The 19,740-nt window shown below is 32.1% G+C and overlaps 1 protein-coding gene across 7 annotated transcripts; it reads left to right on the plus strand.

Moving 5' to 3' along the window:
- Positions 1–15,612: 15,612 nt before the first annotated feature.
- Positions 15,613–18,908, plus strand: LOC145138474 (uncharacterized). 7 transcript variants are annotated; one of them, XM_079072557.1, is made up of 9 exons: positions 15,613–16,073; positions 16,180–17,098; positions 17,187–17,417; positions 17,512–17,756; positions 17,856–17,918; positions 17,999–18,103; positions 18,190–18,333; positions 18,428–18,520; positions 18,701–18,908. In XM_079072557.1, exons 3-6 carry the CDS (start codon positions 17,379–17,381, stop codon positions 18,069–18,071), a joined length of 420 nt encoding a protein of 139 aa, XP_078928683.1. In that variant the 5' UTR covers positions 15,613–16,073; positions 16,180–17,098; positions 17,187–17,378; the 3' UTR covers positions 18,072–18,103; positions 18,190–18,333; positions 18,428–18,520; positions 18,701–18,908. The 7 variants fall into 7 exon arrangements, with proteins under 7 accessions (XP_078928683.1, XP_078928686.1, XP_078928687.1 ...); XM_079072560.1 differs by having other exon boundaries at positions 18,445–18,520; XM_079072561.1 differs by having other exon boundaries at positions 18,456–18,520.
- The last annotated feature ends 832 nt before the right edge of the window (positions 18,909–19,740 follow it).

The raw sequence follows: 19,740 nt of genomic DNA on the forward strand, positions 1-19,740 counted from the left end.
GAATGAGAAGAATCAAATTAGGCAGAAAGATAATAGTTTCTCCAATCTGAAGAGACGGGAGAGTACTTAGTATCTTGGTTTTTGATTATCTTAGTGATTATGAAACCATATCACAATTAATCCTCTAAGGACATCTGAGGAATTGTGAATTGTTGAAATGGTTAAATCAAAAGATCAATCATACTTCGTTCCAAAATCAAATATTAGAATCATACTCCATGATTGAGCCTTGAGTGACATAATCTTAAAAAGGTTTAAAACACTTGTCAAATGTAGAGTAAAATGTTTTCTACTCTAGTACATTTGAAATTGGTAAGTTGTGATGTTTTGGATAAAACAAAGACCAACTAAGACCAATTGTGTGAAGTGTTTAACCTGGTAAGAATCCGCACTAACTCTTGAATATTTGTTTTATGGTTCTTGACAAAGAAAATCTTATATGTCAAAAGGTCAGTGGGAGTCTTAAAAGATCTTGAGATAGTTTCAAGAACTAATCAAGAGTATTGTTAATCACTAGCCCACGACTTGAGGTTTGTAACCTATCGTGTTGACATATTCTCATTTATGTGTCTATTCCAGTTAAAAGTTGACTATGCTTGTGAGTTCTATGAGTTCTCAATTGTTTGCATAACAACCTGGAAGCAATGGTAGGCCCTTGAGCTGCCAGGAGGCAAGAAATTAAGATTAAATAAGTTCAGTCCATATGAGTTTGGATTTGTTAGTAACCTTGTCTTGTGATTATGGTTATGACAAATTTACATGGATAGGAACACATACACCATAAAAATCTAAGTGTCATAAGGTTTCTCTCCGATTCATGAAAATGATGGTGAGGAAACGCTTTCACTAAGTATATTTTAAGTAGATAGCAGTTGTAACATTTGTATTCTCAAAGTCGTTAGTGGAGCGTGTGTGGTTAACCGACACACTAACATGGACTTGTGAGAAATGGCAAAAAGGTCTAAACATTATGATTACGACATCCCTCTTTATAATTGTTTAGACACGCAGGTGAGCTATCTACGGAAATGTGTATGATTTTGATAAAGTTTTATGAAAGCATCTCGTATAAAAAATCTGAACTTTGGTAAGAAAGTCAATACAGTATTGATTTCTAGAAGTCCAGATGATTTCTGGGTACATGTCAAAGCTAGTGGGAGCATACGTGTTATGCTAATAATTATCATGTTAGTAGGAGCAAGATTATTTTGTTAAGTGTTAGCAATATTAATTATAGAAAACAAAAGGTTCAAATTTGCAAAGCTGTAGGGTTTAAAATTTTGTTTTGCTATAATTAAGGGAGAGGATTTTATACTTCATTCCAATTCTACAAGCTTGGATTGAGGTTTCAATCAACTTTAGTCAAGGATATATATGAATGCTATGGTTAAACATAAGGAAATTCTATATATATTGCGTTCTCAAAATTTGATTATGATTACGGCATGCCTCTTCATAGTTCGAATTGTGAGAACATGGCAAATAAAAAAATATTTTAGCAAAAGACTGGTAAAGTATCATGTTTTTATGTAAGACATCATGAATCGTGTCCCATATGCTTTGGGTATAGGATCGATTACATGTGCTATAATATTTATCCGTTCTAAATTTTCCAAATGCCTATGGCATTAAGAGGGAAAAAGGACTATAATTGGATATGACTAAAATGATTAAGCAATTGTCGAGGATAATCTGAGGTTTACCAAAGATTGGTTGCTCATGGACAGTTGGAAGTATAATGTAAATTTTGGAAAGGACCATATTGACATATTCTGAAGAGAGGCAACTCTTGGTTAGAAGTGATAGTCAAAATGGAAATATGGAAATGTTTCCATAGGTGGAAGTTATTCATTAAATCTGTGTAAGATTTGAAAAACTTAATACAAGAAGGATGTTCAAAGGAATGTACTTTGAATATGAGACTTCGTTTCCATGGAATTGCTCTCCATTGGAATACTTTGTAATGTCTGTTGCCAAGTCTTTGTGACTTTTGTGCATAGTCATTACAAGGGGATCGTTGCATATAAGTTTAGAATCTAACAGATTTCAGTAAATGTCTAAGAATCTTGTATTCTTACATTTATCATAAGGATTTGGAATTATGAAATGAGCATCATTGAAATGTTGTCAATTGATCTATTTCACAAAGATAGGACCATAGGTAAACATAGTGTGCATGCTTGGAGCATGGCATAACTATTGTTTTCATTCAAGTATTAAGTTGATTATTCGAAACATTAAACAATGAATAATGAGTAATCAGTATGGCTCAAAAGTTTTGGGGCCATATAGGATTAGTATTATTCTTGTGTTTCACTTTGCATGTTTTGACTTCCCGAATAACTAGGTTATTCAAATCATCCACATTCGATCATACTTTGGAAGTAGGTATTGAGGCAAGACTATCATGAATGGGTCTGGAGCGTGTCTGGGAGTTTTTGACATTTAGACATAGCTGCAGTGTTCATGAGTGCTCCTGGAATAAGATTCGAGTATTGGATTAAACCTACGCTCATCTGATCACTTCATGGATTTTATCACGAGTGATTAGTGAGACGATAATATCTTATATTCTTCAAACTGAGAGATATGAGTTGCAGTCTACAAGTCGGTTACACATTGATTATGTGAAAACGCACTAGTAACTTGGTGTTATAAAACACATTTTCGTGTGTGATTTGATGAGTAAATAGAGCAAGCATATGATTCGAAGTTTATCCATTCCTTTTACCATTGGAGGGATAAAAGCGATATCTGTTGGCCCGTCAATGGTATCAATGAAGGGCTTCAGGTAAGGACAAAATTTTCGACTTTTGAAGTCAAAGAAAGTTGAAATTCAACTGTCTGTTTTTTTTTTGTTTGACAATTTACTTATCTGATAGTTAACTACCTGGAATTTAGTGTCATAGTAACCATCACTTTTCGGTTGATGATAACGGATCTTATGAAGAAGAGAGGCAGAAAAAAAATCTTATGTGGATGTGTTTTTGTGAACGCAGTTGGGTTTAGGTTCATTGTACATTCCTATAATTATATATTAAAAATGAATTTTAACTTTTTCTTTATGGATATTTCAGATGGTTAATTGTTTGTCAATCTTAAATATGTCAAAAGTTAGATAAGATCTTAAAACACGTTTTTTTGTGTTTGAAATTCTTGCAGGTGTTGTAGAGGTGACAAATTACTTATTTACCCTTTTCACATCTGGATATGGACCCTTGGATGTTGGGACAAGACTTCATGTTGCAGAAGGATCATCTTGCTAACAAATGAATGATGAGATTTCTCTCTTTCGTGACATGATTTTTTTGCTTCTCAGCGTAAAGCATCTTTGAAAAAAATTTAATTATTATAGCATTGTACTTTCTAACTTTCTTTTTCAAGATGTCATATAAAATTTCCAAGAGCATTTAGGCAAACTTGATCCAACCCGGCGCCAACGGCGCAGGTAATTCCCTACTAGTTAGTATAAGGTACACAAAACATAAAAGGTTCATAATATTACCGATTTACCCTTTAAAATAATTTTAATTATTTATTTGTGATATGATTATTATGTTTCTTAGTTTTCACCGTTAAAAAAAAACTTATTTATCCAATTACCGTGTTTTGATTATATATATATATATATATATATATATATATATATATATATATATATATATATATATCAGGTTCATTTGAGACCATGCTAATTTTTGTGAGACCGTGAGACCAAATCTAAAAATAATTTTAAAATGCAAAATAAAAGAAAAAATCCGAAAAATTCTTTTTTAATTATTATTTTCGTCATTTTAATTACGTAAAAAAAATAAAAAAAATTACCCTTTTTTTTAAAATACGTGAAATATTCTAATAGAATATTACACTGTAAATATTCTAACGTGATTTTTAAAATTTTAGAATATTCTACTAGATTTGTCAGATATGTAAAATATTCTAATATTCTAATAGAATATGTAAAAAAATGTTTTTTTTTATTTTTTGGTGTTTTTTTAATTTTTTTTTGGAAAATATAAATGACGAATATAATATTTGAATTTTTTTTGTCGAAAATTTTCAATTATTTTGCATTTTAAAAATGTTTTTTTTATCTACAAAATGAGTGGTTAGGATTGCGTCTCACGGTCTTACAAAATTAGGTCGTCTCAAATGAACCTCTCTCTCTCTCTCTCTATATATATATATATATATATATATATATATATATATATATATATATATATATATATATATATATATATATATATATAAAAGGTTGAGAATGGAGGAATCATTCTCAGCTACTCATTTATTTTTGCCGTAAAAACCTCCGGCATACCAGCGGAAATGGGAAAAGAATACACATGCGTTTTCCAACAAAACATGTTTCCTTAAACTATGTTATTCATTACCATACTATATATAAGAACATAGTTTTTTTCGTTTTTTTAATTTTTAAGAAGCTATTTTTATCAAAAAATGATTTTAAATATACAAAAATTCATGATTTTTTATTCTCTACAAATAGACATCCATATTGATATAGTTTTAAGATAAAATAAAAGTTTTTTTTTTATTTTATATTTTCAGTTATCGTTAATCATAAGTGAATACAAATATATAAGATTTTTAGTACAACACATTCGTTATTCACTTATGAATAAAAAATATGATTAATTTTTTTTACAGATTAAGTATCATTCATATATATATATATATATATATATATATATATATATATATATATATATATATAACATATAATAAACTTTTTAGAGCTTACATCAACTCTCGTCACATGTTATATTCACATATGAAGAAAACGTGTATTGACTTTCCTCACAAGTTATATTTATATACGAAGAACGCATTTATAATAATTTTGTTACAGTTCATTTGTTATTCATATATGAATAAGTAGTTCAAATTTTCAAACACTTTATTTTTTTTAACATACTACTTATTTATATATGAATAACAAATGAACTGTAACAAAAATCTTAGAAATGTTTTATTAATATATGAATATACCATATGACGACAATTAATACACATTTTATTCATATATTAATATAACATGTGACGAAAGATGATGTAAAAAATATATTTTAGGTAAGAAAACTTTATAACGTGTTATATTCATATATAAACGATACTTAAACTGTAAAAAAAAGTTAATCTTGCGTTTTATTAATAAGTGAATAACGAATGTACTGTAATAAAAATCTGATGCGTTTTTATTCACTTATGAATAACGATAGCTGAAACTTTAAAAAAATTATTTTTTTTATTTTATCTTAAAACTATATCAATATGGATTTCTATTTATAGAGAATAAAAAAATTATGAATTTTAATATATTTAAAACAAATTTTCGATAAAAATAGTTTTCTAAAAATCAATATATATATATATATATATATATATATATATATATATATATATATAATCTAATAAATGAATATGTTTATTCTCCTATTGACAAGTGTCATACTATTAGAGCTTCTCATTAATATTATATGTCACATATCTTGCCACTTGTCAACCTATTGATTATCAATTTCAAATTTCAAATTTAAAATTTCTCACTTTAATTACATTAAATTAATAATTGATTATCCATTTTAAAATTTTTCACTGTAATTATATTAAATTAATAACATTAGATTAAAAAATAAAATAAAATCAATACAGATTATAAGGTGATATAACTTCACGTATTTATTTAAATCAATGATTATAATTTTATATAACTAAAAGAATATCTCTTAAATAATAATTTATTTAGAATAATTGATTAATAATTTTGATTTTTTAATATAAAAGTTTAATAAACTTTATAACCGTAATTCTCACGGGTTATAAACTAGTATATATATATATATATATATATATATATATATATATATATATATTTGTTTATGTTAAGGTAATGATTATCATACTTTAAGGAAACATCTTTGGTTGGAAAAACACATGTGTATCTGTTACCCATTCCGTCGGTACGCATAAGTGTTTTGCAGTAAAATAAATGTGTGGTTGAGAATGATTCCCTCATTCTCAACCTTTTTTTTTCTTAATTGAACCCATATATATATATATATATATATATATATATATATATATATATATATATATATATATATATATATATATATACACGGTGAAGGAAATGAAAAATAGGAGATGATGGTGAATCACAAGTGGCAAGGAAGAACTAATGATAGGAACGTCCCCATCACCTTCTTCACAAACTTCCTTCCAGGTAGGAATGGAGATAAAGTATGGTGGATGCCGAAAAAATATGGTGAAGTGGCAAATGTATACATGCATTGTCAAGAAACCGAACGAACAAGGAAAGAAGTTGTATTTGGTAGATTCATCAACGTTAATTCCATGGAGGAGCTCCTGTTACGCCTAAAACCCATTTGGTCGAGGTAGTAAAAGAATAGTGTGAAAGGTTTGATGTAACATCTTATTTTGAGTGGTAGAATATTCCGGTCTTAACTAATATAATAAAGTAAAATTTTAATAAATACTAAATAAATAAAAATAATAAAGATAATAAAATAATATAATATATTTAGTGAATATATATAAATTTGAAGATGATAAAAGTTTGATTCGATATGTTTGGTAAAGTAAGCGTTAAATTTGACAAATTGTAAAAGTTGAGTTTGACAAAGAATTAACTAATTTAAACAAATTGTAAAAGTTGAGTTTGACAAAGAATTAACTAATTTAAGTGAGATTTGAGACTAATAAAATCATAGCAATGACCACTAGTTCTGAGTAGGGCTAATATGGAAATGACCAATAGTTAGTTGCAAGACTTCACAAATGGTGGTCATTTTGCAAAAATTAAGTGTTTTGTGGCCAAAAAGAGATGAAGGAAACTTGAAATAAAACCCCAAAACTATCATTTTCTCCGAAAATTATTCTTACTCGTATTTTGGGAGTTAGAAAGGAGAGACATGGTGATTTTGAAATGTTTCAACCATAAGCTTGGATTAAAAGAGTTCTAGGCTAGATTGAAGCTAGATTTGAAGTCGTCTAGTGTTGCAATGTAAAATTCCTCACAAAAACTCTTCATATACGAACTAAGGTTTATGTGGGAGGAAATAACTGATTTTGTTGAATAATTATAGCTATGGTTTGTTTTATAACGAAATCTATGCTGTTCTACTTAGTTCTAAGCTTGAAACATCATTCATATTGATGGATTTGATGTAACATCCAAAAATAGAGATATTTTTTTTCATTTTAAAGGAAACCATTAATTCCATACATCAATGTTTCAAAATCAATCACAATACAATATATCAAATCATCAGAGTAAAACTTGTCCTAAATGCGGAAGCATGATGGGAATGTTGTGCGATCACGTCGGCCCATTCCCTTTCGAGCTGGAAATACCTGAAATATTAAACCACAAGAACCGTAAGCACAATGCTTAGTGAGTTTCCCCAAAGTACCACATACGATACATACAAGTTTATGAGCTTTCCCTATGGTCTTTTCCTTGGAATTCCATGGGCTACCCCCAGGGTCTTACAACCAAGTGTCACAGGCTACCCCCATGGTCTTTCGTTGAAATGCCATGGGCTACCCCTATGGTCTAACATCCAAGTGCCACGGGCTACCCCCATGGGCTTTCATGCAATTTCCATGGGCTAACCCCATGGTCTTTTATACAAATGTCACGGGCTACCCCCGGGGTCTTCCATGCAAGTATCACACATACAATTAGCATCCTACACAATCCAATGGGTCAGCATTGGTGCCTTCGACCCCCAAGTACAGTGAGAAGACTTACCTATCAGACGATGATCAACTGCTACCACTCCTACTATCGAGAGTACAGTCCACCTATACAACCATACAAAGTACACCCTTAACTTATTTACCAAAACTAGGGGTTTGATCAAAAGTCAACTCAAGCAAAAAGTCAACGGTCAAAGTTGACTCGCCACGTTGTGGCTGTCCTTGGCCACGTTGTAGCCCTCAAACGACAAAATAGACGCGGTTTCCCCCAGTCGGCATGCCGTGGCAACTTAGGGCCATGCCGTGGGCATTGGGTTCAAAACATCTTAATGGGTTAAGTCGAATCCTCCGATCGCAAAGGTTCCAAAGTCTAGATTTGATCATTTTTATGGTCTAAATGGATAAAGCCTTAAACTTTATCCATTAAGACTATCCAAGAGGTCAAGATCTCAAGTCTTAGGTCCAAATAGACAAAAACATGACATGCGCTCAACAAATATGCACTTAATCCTTAAGTCCTTAACCCATTCACTCCAGAAGAGCTTCTAACACTAAAACCAGCTTAAAGGTTGGTGCTTTTTATACATGCATGTCCAATGCATGTCTTGGACTCATATTAGGTCAAAAATGAGGATTATGACCAAAATCTCATGCATGGTTCAATCAACAAACCATACTTTAAATTGAAACCATGAATTACTCCATATGATCTAGAGATTCATAAAGTTTCAACCTTTATGAAATCTCACCATCCCAACTAACAAGATCAAGAAGAAAATGGGACAAAACTCAAGATCTAGCAACCTAGTAACATAAATGTGGATCCTTGAATACTTACAAGGGTCCAGAATCAAGCTAGGAAGAGAAATAGGGACTTGCTTGCTGATCCTTGGCTTACTCTTTTTTGCTTATTCCTTCAAAATCTCTCAAAAGCACTCTAGAAAGCTTTAACATTGGAGGAAAAGGAATTAGGGTTTCTTCAGAGTTAAAGAGGGTGGTGGAGGCTGAGGGTGAACCCTAGACTCCTCATTCCTTTAAATATGGTGCAAAACCCAGAAAATTAGGATTTAAGATATCAGTGGCGGCCACGTCGTGGCCTTTACTTGCCACGTTGTGGCGAGTTAAAAGAGACCCGTGGCCAAAAATGCCTCGCCATGCCGTTGCGATCCTTACCCATGCCATGGCGACTCCTAAAAATCAAACTTTAATTAACATAAAATATACCTCTAAATTCGGATGTTACAACTCTTCCCCACTTTAATCATAGTTTGTCCTCAAATTCTGTTGTTGCAAATAGCTTCAGGTAGTGCTCTCTTATCTCCTCCTCAAGCTGCCTCGTCCACTCTAAACCTCTCCAGTGCTGCCATTGCACCTTAATTAAGCCCACCACCTTGTTGTGCAAGGTCTTTGTCTTTTTGTCAAGGATCGTGACCGATCTTTCTACATAGTTTAGATACTCATCGACCTGAATATTATCCAACGGGACCACTACAGAATCGTCAGCTAGGCAGTTCCACAACTGAGAGACGTGAAATGTGTTGTGGATTTGATTGAGCTCATCAAGCAGGTCCAATCGATATGAAATCTTGCCCACCCACGCAGTAATCCTGAATGGGCCAATGTATTAGGGGCCCAATTTGCTCTGCTTCCGGACCCGGATGACATCTTTCCATGGTGACACCTTCAGAAGCACATAATCTCCCACCTAAAACTCGAGGTATGATCTTCGCCGATCGGCATAACTCTTCTGACGACTCTGCGCGGTCTGCAGTCAACCTCATACATGCTGAATCAACCCGATGATCTTAAGTACCACCTCGATACTACCCATAACCCGATGCCTGACCTCACCCCAACAAACCGGGGTCCAACATTTCCTCCTGTAAAACATATCGAAGGGAGTTCGATCGATGCTGGTGATTATTATTGTTGTAGGAGAACTCGGCCAGTGGAAGATAAGTATTCCAACTCCCGTCAAAATCCAACACACACACCCTGAGCATATCTTCAATCGTTTAAATCGTCCTGTCACTCTGTCCATCGTTATGGGGGTGGTATGTTGTACTGAAATGTATCTAAGTACCTAAATCCTCATGAAACTTCCTCCCAAACCTATAGGTGAAGCCAACATCTCGATCCGAAACCACCAAAATTGGCACCCCGTGATAGACCACTACCTCCCGGATGTAAAGGTCAACTAATTGCTCGTCATAAATGCTCTCATCAATGGGTACGGAAATGAGCACTGCTGATCAATCTATCCACAATGAGCCAAATAGAATCAACCCTACGTGCCATCCTCGACAAATTCATGATAAAATCTATGGTGATATTCTTCCATTTCCACATGAGAATAGGTAACGCCTGCATTTTGCTGTAGGGTCTCTGATGCTCAACCTCGACTTTCCGTCAAGTTAAGTACCGTTCCACAAACCATGCTACCTCCCTCTTCATATAGGGATACCAGTAACTCAACCTCAGATCTCTATACTGTTGGCTTATTGTCTAAGTCTAAAACTATAATTGGTATGTACTCGACCCGAGAGTAGCATGGTCCATTTAGGTTGCATGGCATCAAAACAATTGGATAGACAAGTGAGAAAAAGGTTATTTATGATTTATATTAATATATTATAAGTTCTAATATATTAATATGAAATCACATTATTTAATTAGTATTGATCAAGAATTAATTTGGAATTGGTTTTGTGATCAAAAGAGACTAAATAAATACATGGGGATTGATTATGTAAATCATTCATTCTTATATATGTGGGCTTGTGATCCATTGTCCTTCATGTTGGGCTTAACCCATATGGTAACCCATGGGTACTCCATGGAGGTTAAAACCCATGAATCATGAAGGAAATGGAAAGTCATGCACATTAGGGTTTACATGGTATAACCCTAATGAGCCATACTATATAATGGATCCCATGGTTCATGAAATGGCACTAGTGGATACACATAGTGAGGGCAAGGGCCGATTTCGTAGGGAGAACCAAAGTAACCTTCTTCTCAAGTTATTCCATTTGTTGGTGGTGCTTTTGTGATTCCATTTGAGGCTTCCACACTATTGGGGCTAAGCTCTTAAAGGTTCAAGACTTCAAGCTCTGTCAAAAGGTATGTCATCTAACTAGACTTTTGTAGTATAGTTGCTCCATAATATGCTAGTTAGGATGATGCTTTGGAATTTTGTATATTTTCATGTATAATAGTGAAAACATAGATCCAAGGCACACAGGGTTGCATGAACACCATAGGAGTGTTAGAATGCTCACAACCCATCATACACATCTTCGTGGCCCCTAGGTGGATCGAAAATTTTGACTTATGAGCCTTCTCCAGAAGTGTCTATCTAACCCACCAACAATTGGGACCCAAACCCTGCCACACTGAGTCAATAACCCCCCCGACTATCCTTGATAAATAAAGGAATCTGACATCTGATCCGCTCTGTCTAACAAAAAAAACCAAGTTAGTGCATGTTTGACACGTGTCCTGAGGTTGGAAGAGGTGCGTCCGACGCGTGTTTGCAAGAGAAAATCATGTCTGAATCCAAGTCATTTATTATTATTATTATTATTTTTGCTTTTTTAATTTTTACAAATTATTCTATGCTATTAGAAAACTGACATGTGGCATTAGAGACTAAGAAACACGTGGCCCAAGCCTTCAACAAACATGAGGCGTGTGCATGATTTGTTGTTTTACAATTATAACCCTCCATTTTTTGACATTTGATGGAAGTTCAACTCCTATTGTAAAAAATAGGATTGAGAAAAGGGTACACAAAAACCTTAGTAGATTATATGTAATGTGATTCATGATTTTTTTTAATATCATGGATGTTGTTCCTTTGTTCTTTGTTATACTATTAATAAAGGAATTGCAGTGTGACACATTGAGAATTTCAAGCCGATTGTCATTTCATAGTATGCTTATGGAAATTTTTTTTACAGGGGACTCCTATTTTATTTTGAATGTTGGTTCTCTAATCTTAATAAAGTTACACATTTTTTTTCCTTATAATTTTTTCTGTATGGGCAGGAGGTACAATTCATTTGTATGTATAATAGGTGATGGTTAGTTTACAATAGGTAGAAATTATAACAATGTGCTTTGAAAGTACATTACTATAATTTGTAAAAATTGATTTGTTTAAAAAAAGAAGACAATAAAATTTGTGAAGGAGATAAAATGATAATTGACTTGTTTAAAATATTTAATTGGATTTATTGATTTAATTTATTGCTAAATTAAAGGGATTCTACCGGTTCTTGTATAATGTTTTCAAAATATACTCAATCATAGCATTTTAGTTGCAAAGTGCAATGCTTTAATAAGAAAAAAAAATGAAAATTTCATATTTTCGTTTCAAAACTTTTACAACTCTGAAGTATAAACACATACAAGTACACAATGTTTTTTAAAATATACCCAATTATAACATTGTACTTTCAAAGTACAATGTTATAATAAGGAAAAAAAATGAAAACTCCATACTTTCGTTTCAAAACTTTTACAACAACTTTGAAATATAAACACATACATTAATATATGTTTTGAAAATATACCCAATTATAACATTGTACTTTCAAAGTACAATACTATAATGAGAAAAAACTAAAAATTCATACTTTCGTTTTAAAACTTATACAACAACTACGAAGTATAAACACATACAGATAACATCCTCAAAATCTTAAACACTGTTAACTTACTAAACCGTATGTTAATGTATTTTTAAAATAAAATAATAAGAGAATCCAAAATAAATCGTATATTTATGTATTTGTATACTGTGAATGAGGAAAGAATGACAAATAAATAACTTACTTGATGTGATTAACAATTGTGTAAAGCAGAAGTGTATTCCCAGACTTGATCGGATACACTATAAAGGAATAGAAAAACCAGAAGTATGTTGCTTTTTCTTATAAGATGTCAGATATTAAAAAACATAAAAAACTAGAATAATTAAATATATGGTGATATATAAAAAGTAGAAAAAGGAAGTACATTACTATTATGTTACAATAATAGGCCCTTGCACACAACTACATACATACACATACAGACAACATCACGCACACGATCTATTGACGGGTTGCTGTAAAAAACGTTTAAATGGACAAATAATTAAGAAAATAATAGTAAAGTAAAATTTTTAAAATAATGACCATTAATTTTTGTTTCCTTACTATGCATTCAACTAATTCATCGATTATTAAGTTTCTTTCCCTTTATTATAAGTATAACAAAAAAAAGTTAATGATTGAAGAATTGAGATACAAACATAGAACCAATCATAGACGGAAATATTGAAACCATACCGACGTTTTGTAAACGCTTTCAAGAATATGAAACAACAATGTTAAAGAAAGAACTTAAGAAGTGAATAATTGAACAACATAATGAACAAAAATAAAAGATAATAAAATCATACCCAAAGAGGAGATAAAAAAGCTTATATGAGGAATGGGGTGTTTATGCAACTCCAAAAAGGCTTCAACTTGACTATATGTAATATCGAAATATGCAAATTGAATAATATAACATGTATGTAATCGACATTTAATTCCTGATTTATTGAAATTTACTGTAATTTAAAATAAAAAATCATTGAAAGAGAGAAACTGATAATTCCTTATTTATTGGGATTTAACGCAATTTAAAAAATCCAAATTAGAATTTTTGATTTAGAGAAACTGATAATTGTTATTGTTATTCTTAGTATTATATGGCTATTCTTATTCTTATCAGGATCTTATAATTGTTATTCTTATTTCTTATACATGCTAAGAATAAGGGTTGATTTATAGAGGGTTAGTACATTTAAGATTATGTACTATACATTTCCAGATAATATACCAAAAATTTTAAATTTTAAATGTTGTAAAATTCAAAGTTTCTCAAATAAAATGGAAGTTATTATAAGCTTGAATGTACTAGCAATGTTAGAACTTCATTAAAACTTTGAGCGGGAAAACAAGTTTGAGGGAGCAATTGCCATGTGGAACGTTTGCACTCTTTTAATAGGATAGGAGATATCTGTGGAGCAGTTAAACCACTATGACCATAAATCATCACTTCTTTTCCACACCACTACTTGCCTAAAAACGCCACCGCCATCGACAACCCTCCATTTTCTTCCTGTCTTTGTCGCCGACGACCTTCTAGCATCTGACTAACACAAAAATACCATTACCAGTTTACCACCCTGAAACCTCCGCAGACTAGAAGTTTCATCAGAGAAGTTCTAAGGGGTTGTTTTTTTTTTTTTTTTTTTTTTTTTTGTGAAGATCTGCGCAACCACTTTTGTCTGCATCGCGCAGACAACATGCAAACATATGCCCTCGCAAAGTGTTTGTTTTTTGGAAGTGCGCAGATCAAAAAACGTCTGTGCGAGGTCTTCCTAGCGCAGACATGGGCCACTGTCTTCAAAGGTCTTCACGCCTCATTTTAACCTTAACAAAAAAAAACGTCGCCTATATTTTTTTCCTTTTTCCGTCGCCTATCTTTTTAGCTGAAAATGTTTTTTTTTTTTTTTTTTTTTTTTTTTTTTTTTTTTTATGACATAAAATTAAGTTTGAAAAATCAGTTTATTTCAGTACCTGCTGCAGACGTTAAAAAACAAACAAATTTTTTATTGCATACTGCAGACATTTGGTCCACCTCTTCTGCCGCAGAGGCTTGCAGATATGGTCTGCAGATTGCAAACATTTTGGCTTTAGAAAAACAAACTGCACCTAAATCACCAGGAAAACATCGTCACCACATGTCTTCAATTTATAACACAGTGACGCTTCTCTCTTCAATCTGTAGTTGTTAACGAGTACAAAAATTAATTTTGTTACATATGTTTGGAGTATTGATCATATTCAGATATGGTGATTGGATAGAAGGAAAGGTAAACAATATTTATCACTGTCTAGAAAAGATCGAACCAGAATGCACTACAAGAAAAATCCTAAATAGCTACGGAAAGTTGCTACGGAATCAAAATCCGTAGTTATTCTACTACGAAATATGCTACGGAATGGCTTGTCGTAGCTATTGTGCTACGGAAATAGCTACGAAATTGCATTTCGTAGCTAAATCCTGAATAGCTACGGAAAGTTATTATGGAATCAAAATTTGTAGCAATTCTACTACGGAATATGATACGTAATGGCTACCCATGGTTATTTTGCTACGGAAATAACTACGCAGTTTCATTTTCGTAGCTAAATCATGAATCGCTACCGAAAGTTGCTACGAAATCAAAATATGTAGCTATTTTACTACCGAATACGCTACGAGTTTGGTGGTTATAGCTAGTTCGCTACACAACTTGTTACATAACCATATTCACAACTAGTTGGCTACAAAATTAGTTACAAAATCAAAATCGGTAGCTAATTGGCTACGTAATTAAAATTTGTAGCCACTTTGCTACAAAATAAAATTTTGTAGCTAATCTGCTACGAAACTCTTTACAAAAAGGTTAATTGTAATTATTTATGTATACAACTTGTTTTTGAATTTGAAAAATAGCTACAGAATCAAAATTCGTAGATATGTGGCTACGGAATATTCCGTAGTTAACTAGCTACGAAATATGTTTCCGTAGTAAAATATGAAAATAATTTACATTACCAAGTAAATTATTGTTTTCAATTGTGTTAGTATTTCAATTATAATTCATTTTTTATTGGTAATAATTTTTAAATATTGTTATAAATTTTAATTTATTCTTATTATGTATATCTTACTTTCAATTTATATAAATAAAAAATATATATATATTTTATTATAATAAGTAATAATATGTAACTGTATCACATAAAATTACCAGATAACTACATTCTGTTTCCCTTTTTAACTTTTCTAAAAGAAATTGTTTCCCCCAAATCATATCATCACGTTGGCCCTAAGACTTCGCAGTCTCCGCAGCTCACATGGCTAAACAACGCAATTCTCCGGCAACACAACCACCACTACGACGGAGACGGTAGCAGCGACAAATTTCTCCACTTACAAACCACCAATTCTGACTCATCCACATCCAACAACCACTGGTTATCTCCTCGGCCTACGACAATAATCGAGAATCGATGTTTGTTTCTGTGATTAATAGTGAGAATAATCTCGATGAAAATGTATGAAATTGAGTAAACTACAGAGCGAGAGAGACGAAAACGGAATCGATAACATAAATGGAGCTAATCACAAGAGAGATTGGAAATTCTCCAGGTGTAAGGAGGATATTCTCGTGCTTGAGAAATGTTATGTCGGTGGATCATTTAGCGAGGATCGATGCGCAGTTGGCTCAATCTCAACAGGTGAAAGGTTATCTTGAAGATAACGACCTCAATAATATCATAGTAACAAATTTCACTCTTTTAAACATCTCTATGTAACTCTATCTCTTTGTTGTTATCGTTCCAGATTTAGAGGCTCCACAAATCCGGTGCTAAGGGGATTTCTATATTTGTGCATAGTTCTCTCTCGGTATTTTCTTCATATATACTTGTATATACGCTAGATGTTGGTTGTCCAATCCCAATGTGTGAGTGGGTACAGTTGACACAATTCTGGCCCCATAAGTTCATTGTTTTCAATACAATGGTTATCTCAAAGTAGATTGAACAAAAATCTACTTATGGAGGCTCAATCTCCCAATGTTCATACTAGGGATGCTACTTCCCTTGTTTTATTGATTGAACTAACCTTACCTGTAGCACCTTGTTTAACTTAATTGTCTTTTAGTTGAACATATAACGATGCAATGTTGATGTATGTGTTAGTTTTTAAGAAAACTCATTGGAGATATGGTTGGAGCATGGAAGAAGGAAGACCTAAATCCTTGATAATAAAGCACTTGCACATTAAAACCTACTAATAATTCCTTGTAATACTCATAGGCCAACCCATTGTATTCTTATGTTCTTCCCATAATCTAAAGCCTAGGAAGGCATAACACCTCATTGTCTTCCTGTAATTATATGGTTTCTACTGTGACCAATTAGATGATGATGCCACAAGGCCCACCACTAAAACTTGTCTTTTGTAATTTCATTAACACAAGTATAAATACTATTACAAATGTCAAATTGGAATGTATTACTCTTCATGCTATCACATTAAACACATTCTTAACACACTCATTATCTCCATTCTTCATGAATATGGTACTATAATCAACATTGTGTTTGTATGATCATTTTGTAAACAACAGGAGGAAAAAGCACTAAATTCTTAATAGACCTTATTAGTAGATTGAAACATATTAATGCATCCCAGATGCATTGGTAAAGGGTTAATCAGCCTCTTGACTTCTAGAGAAGAAATTCCCGAATTACTCAAGGTTCTTTGTTTTATTAATCTTAATGTTCAAAATTTTATTCTTTTATTTTAAATAACCAATAAAATGGGAATTTAAAATTCTCATGCAGCTTGATGATGCCATCGATCTTGTAATTCCAAGAGGCAGCAATGAACTGGTTTCTCAAATAAAGTCTGCAACACTAATACTTGTTCTTGGTCATACCAATAAGATTTTGTCTTTTTAACTTTCTAGATGGAATATGTCATGTCTATGTTGACAAATCTGCTGACATGGAAATAGCAAAAAAACATAGTTTTGGATGCAAAAACAGATTACCCCAGCAGCCTGTAATGCAATGGTATTTATCTTCCTTAACGTATCATGTGCAAAAAACATATTTTTTGTTGCTTTATTTATTTATTTATTTATTTTAATATGCATTTTGTTACCAGGAAACTCTTCTTGTTCATGCAGAGTTGCTGCAGAATGGTGGTGTTAATGAGCTTCTCATTGAACTTCAAACTAAAAGCATGAATTTTGCTCTTTTTAAGTTCAAATTGCAGGAAATAGCATTGTACTTTAGTCTCACTACTAAATGGGCAAAAACCTTTATCTTTTACCTACGATACACAAAAGAAGTTAAGGTTGATGAAGATCCATCTGAGGCCAAAAAGATAGGACTGATGACAATGTTGAGGTAAGAACATACTTTTTTTATTTTAATTTTTATAAAATCGAGTTCATGTTGCATAAGATGGAGATCCAAGTTTTAAATAATTTCTTTTTTTTGTAACAGAAAAAGAAGAAAATCAAGAAAAAAAATGGGAGTGGGATCTCACCAACTAGACAACCCATATGGGTAATTTTTAAATCTTTGAATTTAAAGTTTATGTATTTAAAATAATATTCAAGTTTTGTGGATACGTGCATTTTTTGCAGCTTAGGAGACCTAAAGAAGTTACAACATAGGAATATAATGAATTCTACAAGAAGATGTTTAATGAGTACTTAGAATCTTTAGCATCTTCACAATTCACAATAGAGGTGAAAAATGCAATCTCTTTTTTGTTTATTTTTATATAAGCATCACTATTTTATATTATATGTAAATAATATTTGACAAATTACAGGAAGAGGTTGAGTTCAAATTCATTATGTATATGCCAGCAATCACTCCTATGGGGAATGAAAGACATCGTCGATCCAAAAAATCTTTGAATATAACACTCTATGTCATACGTGTCTTCATTTCATATGACTTTGATGGAAAGTTGGTAAGATTAATAGCAATGTACTTTTGTGGGATAAAAATGATTTTTTTTTTTTTACATTTAACCGTTTTTCTTTTTCTTTTTATATTTTGCTTAGTTTCCACGATACCTAAGTTTTGTGACAGGTGTTGCCGACTCCAATTATCTTCCTTTGAATGTATCACGTGAAATCCTCCAAGAAAGCCATGTTGTAAGTGCATTTACATTTTGGTTTATTTGTTAAACATGTCGAGTATAATTACAAAAATGGTCCTTGTATTTATGACATTTACAGTTTTCGGTCCAAAATAAAAATACTTTCAGTTTTGGTCATCATTAACATACAACATATTGAATTTTAATCAAGTTGATTGTAAATTTGATTTTGCAGGTTTTGTCATTTTGATTGAGCATATGTGGCTGTCTGTGTGTTCATGGTGGTTCAAATCTAAGTTGTGCGACTATATTTATTATTAATATTCAGTATTGATGATTAGACAACCTTATAGAAGAATTTCGATCATGTAATATATCTAAAAAATTGATGTAACCATTAAATTTATATTTACTATATTTTTATGAATATTTTAATTAGAATATTGGATTTTGTTGAATATTTTTATCATACTAAATTTGCACCTAAACGTATTGTTATGGAAAAAATTGATATGAAACTAATGGCTACGGAATTTGCTACGGAATAAATAGCTACAGAATTTGTTACGGACCAAATGACTACGAAATTTGCTACGGAACGAATGGCTACGGAATTTGCCACGGAACGAATGACTACGGAATTTGTTACGGAACGAATTGCTACGGAATTTGCTACGGAACAATTAGCTACGGAATTTGCTATGGACCAAATGACTACGGAATTTGCTACGGAACAAAATAGATACGGAATTTGCTACAGAATTGTGATGGAAGTGTGTTGTAGTTAAAATGCTACGGATAGGCGTCGTAGCAACGGTCATAGCAAAATTGCTACAGAACTATAATTTCGTAGTTAAACATTTTGCTACAAGAAATCTTACTATGGAATCTCATTGGCAAATTCCGTAGCAACTTCCGTAGTTATTTAGGTTTAGCTACGGAATTACATCTTTTTGCTACGGAATCTTTCCGTAGTTAAATCGAAATTTTCTTGTAGTGAAGGGATCTGAGAACTCAAATAGGAGATGTTTGAAAAATTAAACCTGGTATGCTTAATTGATGTATGTGGAAACCATTATCATTTACAAAGAGTGCCTGTTACATATAATTTTCCAATTCTCGTCTTTGATTTGGTTGCTTTGTGTTCATTGTGTTTGATGATGCTTCTTTTTGCAGTGAAAAGTGCCCGCTTTTGAAATAGAACTCCTTAGTGAATATTGGTTTTTAACGAAGCAAGCTAGGAAGCTTTAGATGAAACATGATTTTTCTGTGTTT

The sequence above is a fragment of the Lactuca virosa genome, chromosome 9, assembly GCF_052849685.1.
Source record: "Lactuca virosa cultivar CGN04683 chromosome 9, Lactuca_virosa_CGN04683_v6, whole genome shotgun sequence".
NCBI classification, from domain to species: Eukaryota; Viridiplantae; Streptophyta; class Magnoliopsida; order Asterales; family Asteraceae; genus Lactuca; species Lactuca virosa.